Source organism: Cyprinodon tularosa, unplaced genomic scaffold (assembly GCF_016077235.1).
Source record: "Cyprinodon tularosa strain WSP-4 unplaced genomic scaffold, ASM1607723v1 ctg1266, whole genome shotgun sequence".
Lineage (NCBI taxonomy): Eukaryota > Metazoa > Chordata > Actinopteri > Cyprinodontiformes > Cyprinodontidae > Cyprinodon > Cyprinodon tularosa.
This window is the reverse complement of record NW_024038077.1, coordinates 34,038-52,607: the sequence shown is the minus strand read 5'-3', so window position 1 is coordinate 52,607 and position 18,570 is coordinate 34,038. Positions and strand designations below refer to the sequence as shown.

At 38.8% G+C, this 18,570-nt stretch overlaps 2 protein-coding genes across 2 annotated transcripts in view; both read right to left on the bottom strand.

Moving 5' to 3' along the window:
- The window catches only part of LOC119777732 (gastrula zinc finger protein XlCGF8.2DB-like), a 30,541-nt gene extending 20,199 nt beyond the window's left edge, over positions 1-10,342 (bottom strand). The window contains exons 1-2 of the mRNA XM_038276732.1: positions 10,287-10,342; positions 3,602-4,060 (exon numbers count right to left, since the gene is read on the bottom strand). Coding sequence (XP_038132660.1) covers positions 3,602-3,905 — 304 coding nt within the window. The 5' untranslated portion in view covers positions 3,906-4,060; positions 10,287-10,342. The remainder of the gene's footprint in view (positions 1-3,601; positions 4,061-10,286) is intronic.
- Positions 10,343-16,341: 5,999 nt separating this feature from the next.
- Positions 16,342-17,995, bottom strand: LOC119777734. The gene is made up of 2 exons (XM_038276733.1): positions 17,618-17,995; positions 16,342-16,722 (listed from the first exon to the last, which is right to left on the bottom strand). The coding sequence occupies exons 1-2, from the start codon at positions 17,993-17,995 to the stop codon at positions 16,342-16,344; spliced, it is 759 nt and encodes a 252-aa protein (XP_038132661.1).
- Between the last annotated feature and the right edge of the window lie 575 nt (positions 17,996-18,570).

The following is an 18,570-nucleotide window of genomic DNA, read 5'->3' as shown; positions in this document are numbered from 1 at the left end:
CAGCGCCGGGCAAGTTACGCCACCGTTTGCGGATGGATTGTAGATGGACTAACGTGTCTGCTGGCTCTGTTCTTCAAGCTTTCGCAAAAGCCGGCATTATTTCTGAGGAGCCGCACGGCACGGAAAGTGACTCTGACAGCGAAGAATGGGAAATTGGCATGTCTGATTTAGCGCAGCTGTTTAATTCAGAAACAGAGGATGATGACTTTGATGGGTTTGATTAATACTTTGTAATAAATACTTGAATAAAGCACAATCATACTCAGTTTTGCTCCCGCTGTATTTTTCTACCTGAAAACTTAATTCAACAGCAGCCTCTGGGCGGGTCTCCTCCTCTTCAGCGCAGCGGCTGGCAGGTGTTTTTTCATCTAAATAATCTAAATCTTGCAGCTATATTTGCTGTGATCAGTGGGAATAAAGTAGTTTTAATATGTTTTTAAGTGAGAAAGTCCACCTGAAAACTTAATAATTGCAGTCAGTTCATCCAGATTATCTATTTCTGTCGGAGGCGCTCAGACCCCCACATACCAGCGGTACACCGACAGTAGAAATCCTTTCATCAGCAGCCTCTAGGCCGGGTAGCCTCCAGGTTCACCGCGGCTGCTGGCAGGTGTTTTTCATCTAAATAATTTAAACTGCAGGCACCAGGATACCGGCAATAAAAGCGAAGATATTCCGTTGGCAGGTTTCAGGATTTTAAGTTAATTTAGGAGTGATCACAGCGCTGTGTCATCTGCGATGTGTCTGTCTCACGGCCAGCTGCCAGGTTTGATTAATACTTTGTAATAAATACATGAATAAAGCACAATCATACTCAGTTTTGCCCCCGCTGTATTTTTAAATACGCAGTAGAGGTATTTAAACGAAGTAGAGGACATGTACCTGTATATAAAAAACGCGCCTTTTATTACGGTGCGCCTTATGGTCGTGAAATTACGGTACTTAAAAAAAAAACACCTCTTCATGAAATAAATTGCCACCCCACATGTAGTCGTGTCCCCATAAATAATAAAGAAGGCATTTTTTGGTCATTTAGTTTCACGTTGTCTTGACATCACCCTAAGCTGCGCACCCCTTTGAAAAATCCTGGATCTGCCTGATTATTCTTTCCATCTGACTTGTTTAGAATGACTTGCTGATTTTCCTCCTTTTATTCAGTCAGACTGAAAGTGTCCCTTTGAGAAGATGCAGAGATTTGATGCTCCTCAGCAAACAGACAGACCATCATCTCCAGACCTAAACAGAGGAACATTTCCAGTTTCCATCCACCTGAGGCTGTTTCCATCATTTCTAGGTGTGTTACTGAGTGAATGAGGATCAATGGGATTCAGTTCCATCGTTCAGGTTTAAACCATTAAAGATGAAACTCTGGAAAAAAGTAAAGGAGGATTTATTCAATGGCCAGATTTGAACACACTCAGGCTCTAAAAAGCAAAAAAGATTAATGCTGATGGAGGAGCAACAGGAAAGACTGGAGAAGACAGAAGGTGAATGACATTAAACTATTTATTTTAGCTTTAGTTTGGCTGAAAATATCAGAGAAAACATGGAAAATATTGTTCCTTATTTATATGAAACCATAAAGAAGCACATTTTTACAATCCAAGAGGTTTTATTGCTGCTCGTTCATCAATTTAGAAGCGATTACAATAATTAAAAACATCCACAGCAGAATATAATCCATAAAATCAGTTGTATAAAATAGGTGATAGTTACTTTCAATCATAGCAGGTAAATAGAACATCTACAGAATCAAGAACAAAACTATTAGAATTAGTTCAAAGGAAAATTATACTTTCAAAAAAATCTTTAAAAAGCAGAAACTTTACACTTCTAGAGGAGAGTCAGATTTCTTTAATACATTATTAAGACAAAGGCTTTTTACCAAGTTAAAGCAGGTTCAAACTGATCAGTAAAAATAACAACATCATCAATCCTGTTTATCTTTTTAAACAAACATGTTTCATCATTTTAGGACTTTAATTTACCTGAACTACAGACTCCAGCCTCTAAACTGAGTTCTTTGATGTCCCGTAGTTTAACCCCATAATCCCAGCACCCCCTTTCAAGGTGGCTGGAGCTACTTTGCAACATTAATTAGCTTGTAGCTGACTAACTCTGAGACTGACACACACTTATATATGTCCCAAATCTTCATCTGAGACTCCTCTATAGATGATCTACTTCATTCTAATATCCATTGACCATAGCTCTAACACTGGGCCAAAAACAGTTGGAGTTTTGGTGGGCCTGGTTTCAACAACACACGTAGCAGGGCTGATTGATGCATTGCTAATGAAAGCCAACAAGACACTGAATTAGCTAAACTCTGATCATTTGCAGCTGATCTCTTAGAAAATCCTCCAAAAACATCAGCAACACTGAGCAAAGCTCATTAAATCTGTCCTAGCTTTGCTTTTATTTTCATCTGAGGATATTTTCATCTGAATAAAAGTCTGTTTCTGGAATATATCCAACCACAGCTTAACAATCAGGTAACAGTTTGCTATGTCTCAAAAATAAAACTTTTTTTTTCTGAATAAATTCATCTGGAAAATAGTTGTGCCACACCATACCAAAAATCACACAGTGGGGGTCTCTCCGGATTTTTTTCAATTGAAACATCTAGAACTTCTCATTTGCTTATTGTACTGACAGAAAACTCGCTTCATCTGCAACCAAGATGTTGTTGTTGCACTTTATTAAGTTTATTCCCTTTATCACAGAAAAAGCAAGAAATTATGAATGTAAACAGCTTTTCTGTTAGGGCGACGTTCTATTTTTGGCCATTTAAATTGAATTTACTCAGGACCAAAATAATTAACTTTCTTATGTTCACATCCACATATTCGCCCAGGACCTGAATATTTACCAGGTTAACAATATCTTATCTGTTCTAGTTTCAATGTAAACAGAGCTGTTAATTCATGGCTTTATGAAAACTTTTAGAAAAAAGAAAAAAAGGACATTAACCCGTGGACATTTTATCTCCAACATGGAAAACGACTCTACTGTTCATTCCTGTGGCATCTAACTGTTATGACTTATGTTAAACAAATGGTTTTTGTTTTTTTAAATTAATAAATCATTTCACATCATGCATAAATAAATGTCACCTGGATACTTAAATTACCTTCTCATTTAAAATCTTTGTGAATAATCATTCAGAACAGGTTCTCACCTGTGTGAATTCTCATATGTCTAGTCAAACTACTTTTTACGGTAAAACTTTTGCCACAAATCGTGCAAGAAAAAGGTTTCTCATCTGTATGAATTCTGGTGTGAACATTAAGATCAGTCTTATAGGTGAAGCGTTTTCCACAGGACAGACATTCAAAAGGCTTCTCACCAGTGTGAATTCTCATGTGCCTGTCAAAATGAGATTTCTGAGTGAAGCTTTTTGGACAGGACAGGCATTGAAAAGGTTTCTCACCTGTGTGAATTCTGATGTGTTTATTAAGATCAGACTTAGAGGTGAAGCGTTTTCCACAGGAAAGACATAAAAAAGGCTTCTCACCCGTGTGAATTCTCATGTGCCTGTCAAAATTAGATTTCTGAGTGAAGCTTTTTCCACAGGAAAGACATTCAAAAGGCTTCTCACCTGTGTGAATTCTCATGTGCCTGTCAAAATTAGATTTCTGAGTGAAGCTTTTTCCACAGGAAAGACATTCAAAAGGCTTCTCACCTGTGTGAATTCTTGTGTGTCTATCAAGTTTTGATTTCTTAATAAAGCTTTTTCTACAGATCTTACACTGATAACACTTCAGACTCATGTGAGCCATTAAATGCTCTTTTTTTAGAAAGTTTTCTCCACATGTTAAACATGGTAAAGGTTTCTCTCCTGTATGTTCAGTTTCCTGCCTTAGAACAAGCTGCTCTTTCTGCTCACTTATGGGGAGCTCCATGGTTTCCTCTTTTGTCCAGGGATGTTCTGGTTCTTGCTGCTCTTCTTTTATCTGTGGATGTTCAGATTCCTCTTGGTCCAAACTGGAATTCCTCTCCTGTCCACAGAGCTGCTGGTCTGAGAAAACCTCTTTTCCATTATAATCAGGCAGGCGGTCTGGAAAGACAAACACAGCAAAAATACTTTCTGTTGGTGGTTAAATAAAAGACACTTCACTTTAATCATCCTTGTGTCAATCTAACTACATACAAAGAGACTGGAACTACATCTCCCAGCATGCACTGCAGCTCTGACATCTCAGTCAGAGGTTTGGGCCTCCACTTTAATCTTTAAAGCTTTAGATTATGTCTGAACAGAACATGCTTTTCTTTTATTTTCCCAGTACAAAAACCCAATCTTAGTTTTCCAAACAATTTAATATTTGATGTTTTACTGAAGGGTTAAAACATCCTGTGGGATCTAGCCTTGATTTCCATTTAGAGAACCGATATTAAATAACTACCGTATTTTCACGACTATAAGGCGCATAGAGGGCTGCGTACCGAACTTCGGTTCTTTTATGGTACCGACCGAAATGCTTCGGTTCTACAGAGTATCAAAACATGCCTCGTCTTTCGGTGCCAAGTTTCGGTGATTGGCTGTAACACTTAACGTGATTGCGTCATCCAGGAAAAATACACAGGTGGTCCCGCCTACAGCCAGGGTTCATGTGTATCTGTTGTGAACTGGTTGCAGCGTCGTGGAACCCCTTTAAAATGCCCCCCAGGTCAAAAGTGTGACTTCACTTTATTAACACTGATGCTAATAGTGCGCAATGCAATACATCGTGCACGGAAACAATTTAAGAGCAGAAAGTTGCTCGGTGTTTGACTGCAAGAAGAGCGGACCGCAGCCGGCGCTCTCAGCAGCCCGTGGGATCCCATTCAACGGGCTTGTTTGTCAGACATGGTAATTTTCCTAAAGGAAAACTGCTAAGTAAAAAGGTCCTCACAATGTAGGGTGACCAAACGTCCGTATTTCCCAGGACATGTCCGTATTTCATGTCCTCTCCTGGGCATCCCGGTTTTTTTTAGAAAGTGAGGAAATGTCCTGATTTTTTAAATCACCTTCATTGGACTTTTAAATTAACAGGCACTAGGGCACTGCGCACGACACTGCGTGTGACGTAATCCCTGAGCCGCGTCAGTGCGGGCAGCCCTGTTCTTAATCAGAAGATAAATAGCGTGGCTGTCAGTACGCCAACAACATGCAAAAGCGCAAAAATGTATGTTTACCGACAATTTACAAAACAGTTTCCCCGCTTTCTGACTGGGTCGAGACACAATGGATGCCTTGTGCACAGTGTGCAAAGCAGGCACATATGTCTCTGTGTCCAATGGAGGTGCAAGGGATCTGAAAAGCCACCTGGACACCAAAAGTAAAGATAGTCTATTGACATGTTTGTTCGTTTTTGGTACATTTTGAAAAATTTTTGCTACACAAGAGGTATTTTTTGTTAATTAGCTCATTTGTTAATTTATTTTTTCCAATAACCTACAGAACAGACATTATTTCGTTCATTACTGAGGCTGAGTATCATCTGTTATTGGGAGTTGAGAGTTATTGTTAACTTTTGTTAATTGAGGGATGTTTAGATGAGACATTATTTCTTTCATTGTGCTATTCATTCATTACAGGAATTGTTAAGCATTTATAATAAATACATTTTGAATGAAATTATCATTTGTTATTGGAGTTGACTTTTACTGAAAAGCATTTTTAATAAATCAACTGTAGATATAGACATCTCTATGCATGGGAACAGAGGTCCCAACCCCCACCCCACCCCGCGCTCCAAGGTGTCCTGGTTTTCCGAAAGGAAAATATGGTCACCCTATCACAATGTAACAGTGAATATTAGACACTGAATTTTTTTTATGTAAGAGGAAAAATGTAAATGGAAAAATCAGAGCTTAAAATAAAACTCAAGATTTGTACTTTTTTATGTTGTGTAATTTTCTTTTTCTTCGAATTGATATTATAAAACTGGTATCGAAAAAAAGTATCGTTCAGGAACCGGTATCGAAGTGAAGGTATCGGTATTGGTACTGGAACCGAAAATTTTTGAACATTACCCAGCCCTCGGTGCATATAAACGTCTTTTTTTCCCCTCAAAATGTGCGGCGCGCCCTTTGGTGCGGTGCGCCCTATGTGTGTTGTTACTGCGGACTTTTGAGACCACCATGCACCATGCAGAACTCCTCATCTCCTCATTGAGGAGATGATGAAAGAGTGGCTGAGGGAGGTGAATGTAAGGAGACCAGGTGGTTTTTTTCCACTCATCACCATCTCTGTTAATCTGTGACTCCATGCGTGCCCATCTCACAGCTGATGTGAAAAACATGGTGAAACAAATGAACGCTGTGCTTATTGCGGGAGATCTGACAAAGGAACTTCAACCGCTCGACATCGGTGTGAACCGGCCGCAGCAGGTGCAGAAGAAGCAGCGAGTTTACATGCAAAGTCAATGGTTGACGTGCGTATAGGCGCAGCAAAAGGTCCCGCAGCGCGTTTTGAGCAGCAGGCGCAGCGCGTCGGGAGCGTTTAAGCATCTGACGCGCTGCTGCTGCTCGAGATGGAAAAATTGAAGTTTTGCTGCTGGACAGCAAATATAGCTAGGATAGTGAAGCTCCGCCCAACGCACGTCAGACACACTTTTGCACCGCGCAGGCAGAGCAGCTAAGCTGCTTCAGCCGCGCGTCAGAACTAACTGGTACAATCTAAGGATGATGACTTTGATGGGTTTGATTAATACTTTGTAATAAATACATGAATAAAGCACAATCATACTCAGTTTTGCTCCCGCTCTATTTTTAAATACACAGTAGAGGTATTTAAACGAAGTAGAGGACATGTACCTGTATATAAAAAACGCGCCCTATAGTCCGGTGCGCCTTGTGTGTGTGTTAAATACAGAAATGGCACACATAACTGAGACTGCGCCTTTTAGTACGGTGCGCCTTATGGTCGTGAAAATACGGTAAAACAATCTGAATATCTCTCAACCGTCTCAGAAATTCCATCTTGCTTTGCATTCATTGGTAAAATAACCATCTGTACGTCTATTTCCATCATACAAATGTCTGAACATGATCATTTAATGAGATATAATCAGGGGCGAACATAAAAAAAAAAAAAAAAAACTTTGGGGCTTTTCATTTTAAATCATGACGGGGACAGGATGTTATTGTATCAGCCAGAGACTTTATACTCTTTTCTTCTCTCATAATTTCAAATAAATCTGTTTGACTGTTCTCAACTACTGACACCTTTAGCTATTATGCTAGATCTGCTAAATTGAACCCGCCCCTTTATATGCACTGAATGAACTATTAATGTTGAACATGGATTGTTTATTTCCAGCTTCTGTAAAGGGCTCCTGAAAAGCCACAGAAACATCTGCATGTTCCAGCTCCCACCACCAGCTGATTAACAACACAAACTAGAACCAGATGCAACAAAAGCTCCTCTGGGTCTCTTTAGCTACGTTTACATGCGCAAAATTTCCCCGATCTGATCCAAACCTTGGTTGATCGGAAATTCAAAATCTCCGTTTACATGGACACTAAATGAAATGATCCGATCATGACGTGTGTATACATGTACCAAGCGTTGGATCAGATTAAATCTTTTAAGCATGCGCAGAACTTCCTGCCAAACTTGGCAGTTCTGTCTGCGTCTGGTTTTTGGGAGGCCTGACAAACGATGCGCTCGGAGCGAGCGGAAAGAAAAAAGGAGAGAGGAGGAAAAAAGCGCTTGGCAGCGAAATGTACGAGAGAAAATGTAGAGAATGAGCGATTGAACCGGCTTGGGAGAGCGAGTGGGCTGTGGAGAGAGAAAAGAGGAAGAGGAGGAGGACAAATTCCTGCTTCCTGCAGCTTTAAATGAACTTGAGTGTATAAGTCGGCGTTCCTAGACTCCTCCCGCCATGTTGTTCACAGCGAGAGCGAGAGCGACCGGTGGTTTCCTGTTGTTGACAAGGCGGAAAAACGTCACGCTGACGTCGCACACATGCGCAGTGAAGATTATTTTACTCTTCAGATCCGAATGGGTGTTTACATGGACGCCAATCGGAATGGCGATCGGCAAAAACCACCTCTCTCATTCGGAATTAAATTTAGATCCGATCGGACCGAATCGGATTAGAATCTTCAGTCTGACATGTTTACATGAAACATTTTTGATCTGATCAGGCCTTCAATCCGATTAGTTGTGTCCATGTAAACGTAGCTTTTGTTGAAGTTTCACAAAGCAGATAAAGCTTTCAGAAATCCCAAAGAGGGTTTGAAAGATTCTGCTCTCAGATTGGAATAATCTAAGTGTCTGAGTTCTGTAGTTTTTTAAAGTAGAGCAGATTAAAGACACTTAAACATCTTCAGACTTGGAAACAAAATCTAGTGGATTGTTTTTTTTTTTACTTTTTTGGAATAAAGACACTTAAGATGATGAGAAGAGTGGCTGTAATTATTAATGCGGCTTTACTTCTGAATTCTTGAACATCTTAAAACTGAAATATTTTTTGAGTTCAGGGTTTTATACAGTAGTCCATCAGAACCTTGTTTATGTTTAGAAAACATGCAAATTGAAACAGACGAATCTAATGGCACAGTTGTGCAGCTCAGCTAAAGCTAGCATACTTGCACATTTGCAATGTTTTTTGAAAAAAAAAAGACTATTTTAAGATGTTTAAATTAAGATCTGTGGCTGATATGGTTGTGGTTTGACCGTAGCTATTAGCTGGGCTGCTTTTCAAAAACCATAGTTGCCAAAGTAATGCATTATTGTTTCCCAAACTATGTTGCTAACAGTTTAGCAGCTATGCTTTTAGTAAACAAACCCTGTTTAAAGCCTTTTTCCAGCCTTAGAATGGATGTTTAATCCAATCCTCCCGCCGCCATGTGCAGACTAGTGATGGATCCAGCAACACGACTGCATGGAGCTCATAGAGCAAAACACTATCGGCGTGTCGTTTTAAGAAAGTCATGTGACCGATATAGGAGCTGTTTCTAACTGACTGAGACACTAAACTGTGTTTAAAAACGTATCTGTCAACATGATGCATCTGCTAAAACAATGTTTTTAATCTGTTGCTGTTTATCATTAAAATGATCAAGATATTTGGAGCAGCCTAAGAGGAATAGAAACGCTTCAGCTGCTGCGTTTTTATTTTCATTTCCTCATTGTGTCGTCCTTTTCCTCTCAGTTATCACTCAACTTATCTGAATTAAAGTTATTTCAAATCGACTGCACTTATTGTTTTAAAAGCATGATTTAAAATCCTGGTCTACAAGCATCCTCATTCACATTTTCACGTTATGATAAATGTTTACGTTATTTATTGGCTGCATCTAAAAATATCAAAGATATTTTCAATTTAAGCATAGATATGAAATAATACAATATAACCTACAATAACAAATGATATCATTGTATTAGGTCATCTGTACGTCTATTTCCATCATACAAATGTCTGCACATGATCATTTGATGAAATATAATCAGGGGCGACCATAAATAAAAAAAAAAAAGAAAGAAAAAATCCCAACTTTGGGGCTTTTCATTTTAAATCTTGACGGGAAAAGGATGATATTGTATCAGCCAGAGACTTTATAGTCTTTTCTTCTCTCATAATTTCATATAAATCTGTTTGACTGTTCTCAACTACTGACACCTTAGCTTAAAATCTAGATCTCTTTCAAACTGGGCACCGTTTCATCCACAACACCTGTTCCATCAACCAGGAATACTTTAATAATCCCAGGGAGAAATGACTCTGTATGTAATAGAGTGACTGTAGGACCAGTTTGATATAACACTATTTTATACAACATATATAACTAGGGGGTCCCCGCTCCATCTTGCCATCAGTTTGGGGGCCCTTGCCCTGGAAAACGTTGAAGAGCCCTGATCTATATAATCATTCTATGAGCCTTTTAAATGTCCAAAAGGTGTCAGTATTCAGTGAGACAGAATCAATACAGTTTGGCAATGAGTCGAAACGCTTCAAGATGCCTCATTAGCCCATCACTAGAGCAGACTGTGACTCCATTGTCCAGCAGCAGGTAAACAATCTAACAATTCTACAGATATCTGAGGAATCAGGGATCAGAACAGCCTCCATGTTGGAATCTAAGCATCACAAACAACATGGAACAGTAGAGTTTAGCCTGAAAAGCTGCAATGACCAAACATGATGCAGACTTTAGCCTTTTAGGCTCTGCTATCAACCGGAGGTTAGCTTTAGCTTAGCATGTTGATCTCCTCTAAGCAGTTTTCCAATCAGATGAGGCTGAAATCCACAGTGTGCATCATCAGGGAATCGTTTCTATCAGGTGTTTCCTACCTATCCGGTGTAAGATGATCTGGGGGATCCTGGTGAAATCCAGCAGTAGATGTTGATCGTCCATCTTTTCCTCCGAATTGACCAAACTCCCTTTAAACTCCGTGAATGTTTCTTCAGCAGGAGTTAACTGCTCGGTGATAAACTCTCCTTGAAGCTGGACTGAAGACATTCTCACTGCAAACACTCCCAGATTATCAGCCTCTCTACAATGACTCCACACACAAGCTAAGCTAATGCTGCTGGTTTAATGTGTCGGTGCCTCGCTGCAAGTACATCCCGCTGCAGCCTGCGGGAAGGCCCACATCAAGGACAGCCATATTGGAAATGCTGACGTAACAGGGCAGGGAATAATATATGTAAAGATATGTTTTCATCTTAATTGTGAAAAGTTATCCCTCGAGCCCTGACGTAAATAGTCTGTAAATTTAAACAAAATACGCCGCACAGTGCTGAGGCATCATTAGTGTGTTCAGCTTGAATCAGCATGTTTGAGTAGCAGGTCGACCGCCCCAATATGGCGGCCGTAATTCCTGCGCCGCGACAGCCAATCCCGCATTGCTACTACTGATTTTTTTTTTTTTTTTTTCACTTAAAGTCACACAACAATATATAAACAAACAAACAAACAAATAAATATGCCAGGGGGTATGTCACAATAAACAAGTACAGTTAGGAGAAAAAAAACAATATATATATATATGTGTATGTATTATACAAATAAATATTTCTTTTACAACATTAAGTTGTCTAGAATTTCTAGTTGGGAACAGATTGTTATGGTTTTTTGAGCTTTCTGATCAGAAGAAAGATGAATTGTATGAAAATATTGTTTGACTTCTATTAAATAAGCTTTAAAGTCCGTTTTTTTTTTTTTTTGAAATTTAAATTTATGCAAGTGAAATTTGGCCAACAAAATTAAAAGATTGATAAGGAAAGGTTTGGGAAACATTTTACTTTGCAGTTGAAAGCCAAATAAAATGTTTTTCCAATGAAGCTGAAAATTTTTCATAACATTTGAATTCACATAGTTGCAAAAGTGTAACCAAAACGTCTTAGAGTATGGACACAACCAAAACAAATGTGTTACAGTTTCTGGGAGAAGATCACAAAAAGTGCAGTTCACAGGAATATCAGGCTTAAACTTTTTTAGGTAGTCTTTTAGAGGATAAATCCTGTTGGGGTCTACTGATATTATATTATTATTTGAACTTCCGCACCAGCAAGTATTTGGTTATATTGCTTTTCTTAATCAACGCTGGAGATAGGCACGAGCAACCCCCGCGACCCCATGAGGGATTAAGCGGGTCAGAAATTTGATAGATAGATTTTTTCTTAATCTGCGATGGACTGGGAATCTGTCCAGAATCCACTGCACCAGCCCTAACGACACCATTATAGGGATAAGTGTGCGTGTATGATAATTATTGGATAGATAAATGTGTCCTCAATGTAATGTACTTTTGTCTCTAAACTACTAATTTAATTTACATTTTATGACATTTGTTTTTCATAGGGTTTGAGGATAGATAAATACATCTTCATAATAATTCCTTATTGTTGTTTATTTTAGACTGTTTGTTACTAATGTTATTTTAACATCTGAAAATTTAATAAAGATTTAAAAATAAAAAGGACATACCACGTGACAGACATACCATGTGACATAACACATTTTTTTGGCCATTTCTCTCGCCAGCGCCTAAAGGCAAGAGCGGTCAGCATTTCCAATATGGGATGGCAGTTATATTAAGCTTACAGTGGGTAGAGGAGGTTCAACCAGACAGGGTGGTGATATGTACAGACTCTAAAGCAGTGTTAGAAAGTATCCAGGGAGAAGGAAATAATAGGAAAGAGTTAGTATTAGAAATTATGCATAGTTTATTTAGATTATATAGAGGTGGTATTAATGTCTGGTTCTGCTGGGTTCCAGCTCACGAAGGGGTTAAAGGAAATGAAAAAGCTGATAAATTAGCAAAAAGGGTTTTAGAAATGACAATGAAGATGATAATTCCTTTCGGGAAAGGGAAATCACGTATTAAAATGAAAGAAATAAAAGAATGACAAAAAAGGTGGAAAGAAGATAAGAAAGGGAGAAAATTATATAAAGTGCAAAAGTCAGTACTAATTAGAAATATTGATGAGAGAAACAGAAGGGAAGAAATAATTATGACTAGATTAAGAGTAGGACACACCTATTTAAATGACACTTTACATTTAATAGGGAAGAAAAGTAATGATAAATGTGAAGGATGTGGAGAGAAAGAAAATGTAGAACATGTATTAATGAACTGTAGAACATATGAATCTGAAAGAAAAAAAATCTGAAAAGAATTGTTGGAAGGACAGGAAAAGAAGTGAGTCTTAAAGGAATATTAGGAAATGAAGGAAACATAATGGATATTTATAGAGTAAGGAAAGCTTTATTTACTTTTCTTAAAAACACAAGATTAATAAATAGAATTTAATAAATGTAGAGAAAATGTTGCTACACACTTGTGTACAGTAGGTGGCGGTATGCACCTAAAAGTTACTTGCAATCCGCCATTAATGAAAAGAAGAAGAAGAATTTCCAAAATGGCTGTCCTTGATGTGGGCGGGGCTTGATGTCAAGCCCCGCCTTCCCGCAGGCTGCAGCGTGTTTCTTTTTTTTTTTTTTTTTTTTTTTTTTTTTCAATGAACTTTATTTAAATGAAATTAGTATACAACAAACAGCATAAAGAACAATACAACATTCAAGCAATACAACAAGGGGTGATTAGATAAGAACATGCAAAGACGTACATATCGAGATTGTCCTTTGAGCCTTTTGATTTGTAGAGTCTGTTATTGATTTGACATATAGAGCCATATCTTTAATGAAAAAAGAAAAACAAGGTGTCCTATTAGCAAACTTGCATTTATGAATATAATATTTAGCAAAGAGTATTAGTAAGTTTATTATAAAGAAATGATTAGCAACCTTTCTATGAAATCTATAGAAACAAAATAAAACATTTTCCCAGCATAAAGAAAAAAATTTTAAAATATGGTCAATAATAAACCTGCTAAATTCAGACCAAAACCTTTGTATAACAGGGCAGAGCCAAAAAAGATGTGTCACAGTTTCTGGATGGCCCTCACAGAAAGTGCAATTAGTGTTTATGTCGCGTTTATATTTTAACATATAATGTTTAGCAGGGTAAATTTTATGGAGAATTTTAAATGACACTTCCTTCACCTTGTTAATAATTAAATATTTATGAGGGATCATCCAAACAGTTTTCCAGTGAATATCTGGGATATAACGGCTCCAATAAAATGTTATGGCTGGACGAGAAACAGTAAGTTCTTGGAACAATCTTCGTATTCTCTCATTGCTTTTCCTAAACTCCATTGAAAAACAGCTTTTTCCCACAGATGATTCGGTTAGAGCAGGGATAAAAGGTGGAACAGACAGAGAATAATTAGTGTTTTTAAACAACATTAAGGTGCCCAAAGGTACAGCATTAACCACCAAGGAGAATTCCTGGATACTAACTGGAAAATTATATATCGAGCAGAATTCATTGTAATTGATTAACCGTCCTTCTTTATTAATCAGCTGAGCCACCAGTAAAATTCCTTTTTGAACCCAGGTTTCAAGATAGAGTGACCTGTTTTTAAATAGAATATCTCTGTTGTTCCAGATGAGGTATTTGTGAGGTGAGAAGTTATGTTTATAAATGAGTGTCCATGCTAAGAACACCTGCTTATGGAAAGATGAGAGTTTTACAGGGAGTTTCTCAACATTGTAATTACAATGTAGAATAAAGTTGAAGCCACCAAAGCATGAGAAAATGTGTTGTGGTATAATGTTCCAAATAGAGGTTGGATTCTTAAGGAAGTGTTTAGCCCATTTAATTTTAAATGTGTTATTTAGGGTAGAGAAATCCAGAAAGTTAAGTCCACCTGATTCATAATTATTCATAATAACACTTTTTTTGATATAGTGAGTACGATTTTTCCATATAAAATTAAGAAGCATACGATCAATATCTTTACAGATTTTATTGTCTAAATGTAAGGCGAGAGCAGCATAAGTCAGTCGGGATAATCCTTCAGCTTTAGAAATCAAAATTCTTCCTCTAAGAGATAAATCCACGGAAATCCACGGAAATGGACCCGCAGGTCAACCAGGCGAAGGTTTTGGGTGAGGCCTGGCAGAACCAGTAGCTGGTGGGACAACTTTGTTAATGGTGTTGTTCTGGACGATGAATGGAAGGCAAACTTTCGCATGTCACGACAATCTGTTGCCACGCTCACCGATGAAATACGCCCATACATTGAATGCCAAGAAACGAACATGAGAGCACCTATGGAGCCGCTGAAAAAAGTAGCAACGACCCTTTATTATTTAAGTGACGAGGGCAGGCTCCGAAAGACTGCTAACGCCTTTGGTGTATCGCGGCAGGCTGTTTCCGTCACAGTCAGGCAGACCTGCAGGGCCATCTCCATTCACCTTGGTCCCCGGTACATCAGACTACCCTTTTCAGAGGATGCCGCCACGGAACTGGTCGACGGTTTTCAGCGTGCTCATGGAATGCCCCAATGCCTGGGAGCAGTTGATGGCACACATATTGAAATAAAACAGCCATCGGTAAACTCCACGGACTATATAAATAGAAAAGGTAAACACACCCTGAATGTCCAGGCGGTGTGCGATTATAAGTACCGATTTATCGACGTTGTTATAAAGTGGCCTGGAAGTGTGCACGACACACGCGTGTTTGCTAACTCGGAGGTAAATCAGTTCATGAAAACCGGAAAGATTCCTACTCTCAAACGGCAGATTGTGGATGATGAAGATCCCATACCAATCTTCCTCCTTGGAGATCCAGCATATCCGCTTCTGCCTTATCTGATGAAGGAGTTTTCCAATGGTGGATCATCGCCACAAGAGCAGTACTTTGGGCTCTGTTTATGTAGGGCACGTATGGTTATTGAGTGTGCTTTTGGCCACCTGAAAGCTAGGTTCGCTGCACTCCGATGGACATAAATATGACTGACCTGCCTTACATCATATATTCTTGCTTTGTCCTTCATAATTTCTGTGAGGCCGCCAAGGAGACCATGGACGAAGTATCTGTGTTAGGAACAATGCAAGGAGAGATGGACTCTCAGCCTCCCACACAGAGCAACAACTACGTCACTGACTGCAATGAGGGGGAAGGAAAGAGAGTGAGAAGAGTTGTCATGAAGTACCTTGATCCTTAAAAACTAGGATAGTGGAAATGCAAAAACACTATATTGCATTGTGACATTTACTTGCAGATCTGCATTTGGGAAAAGATTTGCAAGCTTTTGAACAGCTACTATATTTACTTTGTATATAACAATTTGTATGACTACCAGTCCTGCCTTCATATTGCCTGTGTGCAGTTATTTTTGGCCTGAGTAACAAAAAAAAAACAAAAAAAATAAAAAAGGTTGATAACTACAACTTGTTGATTCCACTTCCAAGCTCAAGATATTTACTTTGTATATACGTACTTTCTCTGACTACTAGTCCTGCATTCATATTACCTGTGTGCAGATATTTTTAGCTAGAGTAAAAAAAAAAAATGAAGGTTGATAACTACAACCTGTTGATTCCACTTCCAAGCTCAATATATTTACTTTGTATATAAGTATTTTCTAAGTCCTGCATTCATATTACCTGTGTGCAGATATTTTTAGCTAGAGTAAAAAATAAAAAAATAAATAACAAAAGGTTGATAACTACAACTTGTTGATTCCACTTCCAAGTTCAAGGTATTTACTTTGTATATAAGTATTTTCTATGACTACTAGTCCTGCATTCATATTACCTGTGTGCAGATATTTTTAGCTAGAGTAATAAAAAAGTAATAAAGTAATAAAGTTGTTAAAGCTGGGTCACATAACCCAGGCTGTGCAAAATCAAAACAACTAAAATAACTTGGTTCTTTTCAACGAACCAAACAATTCACCTGAGTGATGATGTGCTACATTGTAACTGTGCAACAGATGAACTTATTCATCTTGAAAAAGTGATCGGGTGTAAGAAAATGAGGGTGTGTTATGTTGTGACGGTTCCTGTGATTGTTCCTGAGTGGAGTGCTGGACTTGGTGTGTGACAGTGGGCTGTTGAATTGGATGGTGGATTTGGGTACAATTGTGACTGTTGATGTCCTTGGAAGTGTCCATAAGCAGTGTTGCTATTGTAGTGACGTGCAGGTGGAGGCTGGAGTAACAGCTCCCTCAGTAACGAAAATCCATCTTGTATGGTGTTGGTGATGTTGGCTATGTTTGTGTTAATTTGTTGTATGTTCTCCTGATTGCGCCTTGATGTCTGCTCCATCAGCTCAAGCATTCTTCTTTTAATCTGAATATCTTCCTCTGCTGTCTCTGTAGGAGTCCTCCTCTTCAGCCTGTCTCCTCTGTGGCTATTCAGCTTGGCCTGAAATGAAATAAGAACATTATATAGTGGGCAACAGTTTGGCATATGTTTGTTGATTTAAAAAGGAACATTACATGGTATTTCAAGTCAGTTACATCTATTAGGCGCACCGTACTATGCAGCTGGTATGTGGGGGTCTGAGCGCCTCCAACAGAAATAGTATGCATAGTTATTAATGATTGCTGTAGTTCACAAAGCAAAGTAAAGTACCAAATAGAGCTCTGTGAAAGAAAAAAAAAGCTGAACGCTTTATCAGAAGCGGTGCATAGTTCTTAATGGTTGCTATAGTTCACAAAGCAAAGTAAAGTACCAAATAGAGCTCTGTGAAAGAAAAAAAAAGCTGAACGCTTTATCAGAAGCAGTGCATAGTTCTTAATGGTTGCTATAGTTCACAAAGCAAAGTTAAATACCAAATAGACCTCTGTAAAAGAAAAAAAATAGATTCAGTTTTTTTTTTCTTTTAGAGAGGTCTGTTTAGTCTTTTACTTTGCTTTGTGAACTATAGCAACCATTAAGAACTATGCACTGCTTCTGATAAAGCGTTCACAGTTTGTTTTTCCCAGTATAAGTATTATAGTCCATTTTTTAGGGCTGTGGGTGAATTTTACAATAAGGCATCTGGGGTTTTACACTGTAGCTGCTTCTTACTTATGACTTTTTATTGTTATTTGTTTTTACTTATTTTGCTATACGTTTGTCAAAGTTTGGTTATATCTGGGAATAACACTTAACATCTGACTCTCTGGGTTACTTTTGTATTAAATTTCTAGTAGGGCGCACCATACCTAAGGGCGCGCCGCACATTTTGAGGGGAAAAAAAGACGTTTATATGCGCCTTTTAGTCGTGAAAATACGGTACTCTAATAAGTACATGTAGGGCGTTGATGAAACCTACCTGCAGCATCTGTCTGCGCTGCTTGATTACTGGAGAAGGCAGCACACTTTCGGCTGAGACTGCAGATTGCGGCGAGTCAGCGGGCTGATCCGAAGTCTCCGACATCTGCGTGGAAGTCTGGTCCAGGTCCGCCGTCTCGACTCCAGATTCAATCGAGCGCGTAGCAGGCGATCCACCCCAGATCTCCTCACAGAGTTCGAAAAACAAGAGCACCACACGCCCAAAGCCACTCTTTCGTCCACTGTCCACCGCTGCTCTGTATTTTCCCCTGATATTTTTGATCTTTGCGGTCAGTTGTGCTTTAGTAATTGCTGTGGAGTCATGAGGAAAGTCACGGTCTGTAGAGTCACGTGGATATTGCTCCTGGAAAGCCGACATTATATCGCTGTATTTTGAATGACACGTCTCCCAGTCGACACTTTCTTGTAGTCTTTTGACTTTATAATCAAGTGTAACTCGAAGCAGCAGTTCCACTTCATCATCTGTCCAAACAAGACTTGTACATGCTCGCCCAGTCATACTTGCCGCCATCTTTTCTATTCGGTTCTTCTTCTAGGGGTTTTCCGGTTTGGTTGTTGTAGTGCGCATGCCCAACACTTCGTCGCCTATTCTTGCTTTGGCATCACAGCGCCACTTACAGGCCTGGCATACATTTTGCAGCGTTTTCATGCATTCGTGTGGACGCTCACATTTCTTTTACGTCTCCGTCTTTACGGCAAACGTTTTGGAAAATATCAGCGTTTCGTATTCGTTTTGACTTCGTGTGGACGGGGCCTAAGATTCCTAAATAAGAAACTTCTTGTTTAACAGGAATATTGCAAATATCATTAGCATGACAATCCTTAATCGGTAGCAATTCACATTTTTTTAAATTTAAAAATAATCCAGAGGCTTTGGAAAAATTATTAATCACCTCTAAGGCCAGAGGGATCTGGTTTGCATTCCTTAAAAAT